We start from the raw sequence: 6,075 nt of genomic DNA, 5'->3' as shown, positions 1-6,075 counted from the left end.
GGTAAATTATTAAGATGTTTTAAGGCCTAAGATTTCTTATTTGTTTACTCTTTTAGTGCTTTTCATTTAGTGCATTTCATTTAGTGCTTTTTCATTTACTCTTTTAGTGCTTTTGAAATAAATGAATTTTTTTTATCTTTGGTAAACTAAAGAACAAGGTCTGTCTTCAGTCTGAATTCATAAGATTTTTTTAATTTTGCAGTTGGTCAGAATGGCAGGTGAAGAAATGACTGAAGACTATCCAGTAGAAATTCATGAGTATTTATCGGCATTTGAGAACTCCATTGGTGCTGTGGATGAAATGCTGAAGACCATGATGTCTGTTTCTAGAAATGAGTTGTTGCAGAAGGTATTTTAAGCATGTAATTCCCAAAAATGGATTTCATAAGACTGCTATTTTGTGAAACATATGGAAGAAACAATAGATTAGTGCTATATGCTTCTTTATTTACTTCAACTTTGTAAGCATTTGGGTATTTTTAGGGGGGGAAAACTAAAACTCCAGCCTTAGGAAATACTTCCTAACTATGTTTTCATTTTGGTTTTGAAAAACAAGGAGCACTCATGGCATTCTTTTTGACAAACTTTATCTTTGACCTTTTAAGTATTACAATGATGTTATCAGGGTTTCTGGAAACTCTATAGGACAAAAACAGTAAATTGACTTTGACAGTCTAAAACAAATCTCATTATGTTTCATCTGTCTTTGGTATTGCCTAAGCATTTTAGCCTGCTTCTTATACATAAATGCATCGTGTACGATGTTTCTATTGAGAAATTACTTTTGACATAAAAGCCCAGATCATAACTCCTGAAATTAAAATGATTCAGAAGAATTCTTCTTGGATTATATACATTCCTCATCTAACTAAAGATGATACTCTGAAGTGAAAATTTGTGGGCAAAAATAACTGGTTAAGAAAACTTCTTTTTGTAAATTATTTCCAGATCATTTGGTTATTTCATTATAGGAAGTAAAAATTTTCTTTGAAACATTTTACTTGGTGAAAGTTTAAAATATTATCTGATGTTATTCAAAATTTGTGTGTTTCTTTTTTCTTTTTTCTCTCTTTTTTATCAGTTGGACCCACTCGAGCAAGCAAAAGTGGATTTAGTTTCTGCATATACATTAAATTCAATGTTTTGGGGTATGTATATTACTTTGGAGTTAATTAGAAAGGCAAATTATTTATTGTGTCAAAGGCAATTTTTAAATTCTAGCAACTTTCATAGCAATTTTAATTGTCAGATATTTTTTTTTTAAATCAGAATACAGGGTACCCATAAGCCATATAAATTTAATTACACAGCGGTTGATTAATTTAAAATTTAACCATCTGTACAACTTTTCTTTTTTATGAATTAACTAGGGATTCTTTAGTTAACTAGGTCTCTTATTAATATACACACCATTTTATTCCATGATATCTTTCTCTTATAGTTTATTTGACAACTCAAGGAGTAAATCCTAAGGAACATCCTGTAAAGCAGGAATTGGTAAGATTTCAGTTAATTTATGTTTATTTTATTACTATCTATTTGTTGTGAGTTTCCTGAAGTTTCATTTATACTACCTTTATTATACTAATGATGGAGAACAAAAGTAGGGTTAAAATTATTATATTAAGTCGGATCTTATTGTGTCTTTGGTTTTTCTTTTTCTTACCTTTGTCAGGGAATTGGTATTCCACATACTGTATAAATCTCTGGATGGGAAAATGTTATAGTTCTAGTAATTATTTATAACTTCCATATTATTTTTCCTATAAATTCTTAAAATCTTGTTCATCTCTGGAGCTTCTTCTTTTTTTTAACTCTTACACAATTCTTAAAAGTATATTCTAGTTGATTTACTAGCAAAGACGGGAAAGTTTCTCCCCCACCTTTTCAATTCCTCCATTAATTCATTTTCTCAGCAGTAAAGAATCCAGTTCAGCAACAAAGCTAAAAGCTTTTTTGGCACCAGCTATATGTGTACTGTCCAGTAATTCTGCATTAGTGACATATTTACAACCTGTAATAAATCTTCTAGGTTTGTCTTTGTATTCCATTTAGATGTATAAGTACAGTATATAAGGTCTGATATCTTAGAGTTTTTGCTGACTTCAAATATTAAATCAAATCATTCAATTTGAAGGGAAAAATTAGAAATCAAACTTATGGTTACCTTCTTGACTTGGCTTTATGAATAAGAATATTAATAAATTTATTATTTGTTTATGAAATATAAAGTAGATATATCTGTGTGAAGCACATTTGACATTGTATTCTTATTCTCAAGTCTTAGATAGTTGATGTGTTATTTACAACTTAGTAGAGCACTTGGCCATTTATTTTTTAAAAAGAGTAAGCCAGAATTGTCTTCATTTTTTTTAAATGTGTGGACTAAGACATTTTCTTCTTTTAAATTTTTCGAGAGGAAAAATTGTATTTTTAAGTATAGTAACTGTGAAAGATATTTAAAGTAAGAGCATAAAGCAATATGATATGCAGATTTTGATTTCACAAAAAGGCTTTGAACCTTAAGTAGTATAGGTGGTACGGTTTGTTTTTAACTTTCTAATATAAACTTTTTATAAAATTGCGTTTGTTTCTTTCAAACAAAATTATTTAGAATACTCAGTACTCTCTTTGTAAAAAATAAGATGATTTGTCTTTTTTTCTCCCTCAGAACCCACTTTATGGAGCAGTACATTAATATTCTGGAAGAGGGTTGGCAAATAAAAAGCATTCAAAAACGTTTTCCTTTTTTTGAACTTGTGACAAGACATTACAAATTGATCACAGAATTGGTGTGCAATAAGACACCTATTTTATATGTATATCATAAATGAGGAAAGGGATTGTCAATAGTCCCTTTATTCATTCAACAAATATTTGAGTGCCTCCTGGGAGTCAGGCAGTACTTCCCAGTGAGAGGATTCCTCAGGGAATGCAGCTGAGGAAGCAGCACAAACCATGCTGTATGGGATGGAGGGAGGCAAACAATAAACATCAATAGTGAATGTATAGGAATATGTCATATGTTAAAAGTTGTGTTATGGGAAAAAAGAAACAATGGAGCAGGGTAAGAGGGATTGGATTATTGGGGTAGGATTCCAATAAAATCAGGGCCTCATTGCCAAGGTTAGCTTTTTTGTATGTGGTACTGGGGATTGAACCCAGGGGCATTTTACACCCCTAGCCTTTTTTTGTTTTTTAGTTTGAAACTGGTTTCGGTAAGTTGCCAAGGATCTTGCTAAGTTGCTGAGGCTGGTCTTGAACCTGTGATCCTCCTGTCTAAGTCTCCCAAGTGTTGGGATTACAGGTGTGCGCCACCATGCCCTGCTGAGGTTAATACAGAGCAGTGTAGAAGAGAGGGAGCAGCTGGGTCCAGGGAGGGAGGGGTACGCAGGGCTGCGGTGGTGCTGCCTCTAGTATCCACTGTTGTAAGGAGTGTGGCTCTTACAGCACTCTGGAGTGAAACACTAGAGGATTTTGAACAGAGTGGCCAGCGTTTTACAGTGAAAACATTCTATGGTTGTGCATTTTTCTGTGTATGTGTATGTAACTATTTTGATTATTTTAATGAAACTTGCTTTTAAGCAGTGATTAATCATTTACTCTGCTATTTTATGGCTCTCATCAACTTTATTTCTCCATTTGAAACTAAGATAGCCATTTATGCTGATTAATGGTCTCAGAAGATTCAGAGTGGTCCAGCAACATACTGTGTTTCTCACCTTGTAAAGTCTGATTAGAACTGTATATTTTATTAGAAAATTTTATGCACTTATCAATCAAAATCATGAAATTGAGTAAAAGACCTCGTATTTTCATTCTGCCTATTTTAATTGTGACACTAGATAGTAATAAAAAAAGAAGCTAATACTGCCTCATCTATTTTTTTATTTAGAAAAATTACGGCACAATTTAGTTTGTATGTTGCGGGAAGTGTATGAGAGCTCAGATTTTATATTTTAGACTTCATATATAAAACCATTAATATGTAGATTTGGGTTAATGCTAATTTTAAAAAAGTGTCTTAACTACATATAAACAATTCAGTGTTTTCCTCTGTAGTGATGTCTTAGTGCACTTCTTTCTTTTTGGAAGTGTTCAGAACACTTCTGCAATGCCTTTGTAATGTTTGTCTTTCCCCCATATTATGAACTTCAGGAAAACATGGAGCTTGTTTATCCTGTTTTCTGGTGTTTACAAGCACCGTGCACTTAATAGGCAATACATACATATCTGTTGAATTTAACTGAGGTGTAATATAATAAACTTAGTGGTGGTAAACAGATCATAAAACCTTCGTCTTTCTTTCTTTTTTTTAATCTCTAAGGAAAGAATCAGAGTGTACATGAACAAAGTCAAGGAAATAACAGACAAGAAAAAGGCCGGCAAGCTGGACAGAGGTGCAGCTTCAAGATTTGTAAAAAATGCTCTCTGGGAGCCAAAGCCTAAAAATGCATCGAAAGTTGCCAATAAAGGAAAGAGTAAAAATTAATTTTGGGGGGTTTTGATGTATACATATTCAAAAAGTACATCTTTTTTGTTCTTTTCAGAAAATTGATGATTTTGTGGCAATGCAAGTTTTAAATGTATTTCTTTTTAAATATATATAAACTTGTGCTTTAAAATTGTAATGCTAAGTACTTTTTCCTTCAGGAAGATTAAGTTGTCTTTATTAATTTTCCTGTAGAGTACCAGGAAGTTTTTAACATTGTGATATATTTTATATTCATAGCTTCCATCTCTTTAGCTGACTAGACACTTATTTCTTTATGTTGATCAGTCTTGCAAGTATCATTTTATAAGCAACTGTGGAATTAAGTTAAATGTTCTTTGTAAACATTTGTACTACTTAAATGCATAATGACCTTATGAAATATGCTATCTGTAGACTGAACTTATAAGGACATCTGTTTTCACTATTTGTTATTAAGAATGATGACTTAAATATTCCTTTTTGTGTGTGTGTGTTCTTATATCATTACACTTTCATGATTTTAGGAATTACTGCTTTTTTGTTATCCAAAATGAAATTAAAATGTTGCGGTTATACTTTACTTCTTGGCTCATTGTTTAATTCTTGGCCTTGATGTTCCATTTAAAATAAAATACATTCTCATTGACTTTAGATGGGAAATAAGATTGTATGTATGTTGATGTCTGAAATTCGGCCTGATGGTGATACTCTCTTAGTAAAACTAAATGTGTAGCTGATTTGTTTGTTTTTCTCTTTGGAGTAAATATGCCCTTGCAATTAGGAGGTAGAGTTTAGAAGTCATATTAAGTAGGGAAATTAGTGAGTTTTTGTTCCTCAGTTGTCTTGACCTCACTTTTTCAGATTTTTCAATTACATATTTTTGAGGCTATGTAAAGTACATACATACAAGTGTTTTGAAACAACTTCCTTTGTTACATAAAGCCACTTAAGCAGAGGAGAAATCCAAAGAAGATTATATTATGTTTATGTTCTGATTTATTTTTCCAGAATAGTTGTTATGGAGAATTCTGTATCTTAAACTCTTTTTAATGTCTAAGCCCATGCATTTTAATCATATGCCCTTAATGCTTTCCTTCTTTGAGTCCACATCATTGTGTGAAGGAATGCCAAGTAGAGCAAAGTACTTTAATTTTTGAAAAAGGAGTTGCTAAAATTTTCTGTGTGATTAATTCTCTATAAGTAACCTTGAATAAATGGTTTTTTTGATTTATGGTAGGAGATATTGGAAATGGTTTTAAATTGTAATGGATTTTGTAAAGTATGTTGAACTTTTTCTGTGCTGCACAAAGAGGAAGACACTGATAGATGCAGGAAGTCTCTTCTGGCTCTGATATCAGACAATTTGGGGAGTGGAAAAACATTGTGAACATTTATAGTTGCTTCGTTCCTTTATCCAGCTTCATTCTCTCAAATTTCTAGCTTTTTTTAAAAAGTAACTTCATGAGAGAAATAAGTTATACTACAAAGATCAAATGCAGTGTACCTATCTTTGAGTTGTTTATTGTAAAGAAACTTATAACTTGTATTTCTGTAAATTTTATGAAGAGAAGTTTAAATGAAAAGTTTATATAGTTGCAGAA

At 31.6% G+C, this 6,075-nt stretch overlaps 1 protein-coding gene across 1 annotated transcript; it reads left to right on the top strand.

Annotated features, from left to right (window-relative positions):
* Positions 1-208: 208 nt before the first annotated feature.
* On the top strand, positions 209-4,492 carry C1D (C1D nuclear receptor corepressor; the record flags this gene model as incomplete). Its single annotated transcript, XM_080711301.1, has 4 exons — positions 209-349; positions 1,082-1,148; positions 1,442-1,497; positions 4,328-4,492. Exons 1-4 carry the CDS (start codon positions 212-214, stop codon positions 4,490-4,492), a joined length of 426 nt encoding a protein of 141 aa, XP_080567427.1. The 5' UTR covers positions 209-211.
* Positions 4,493-6,075: the final 1,583 nt, after the last annotated feature.

Source organism: Muscardinus avellanarius, assembly GCF_963383645.1.
Source record: "Muscardinus avellanarius genome assembly, chromosome: 15".
NCBI lineage: Eukaryota > Metazoa > Chordata > Mammalia > Rodentia > Gliridae > Muscardinus > Muscardinus avellanarius.
This window is presented reverse-complemented; position numbering and strand designations above follow the sequence as displayed.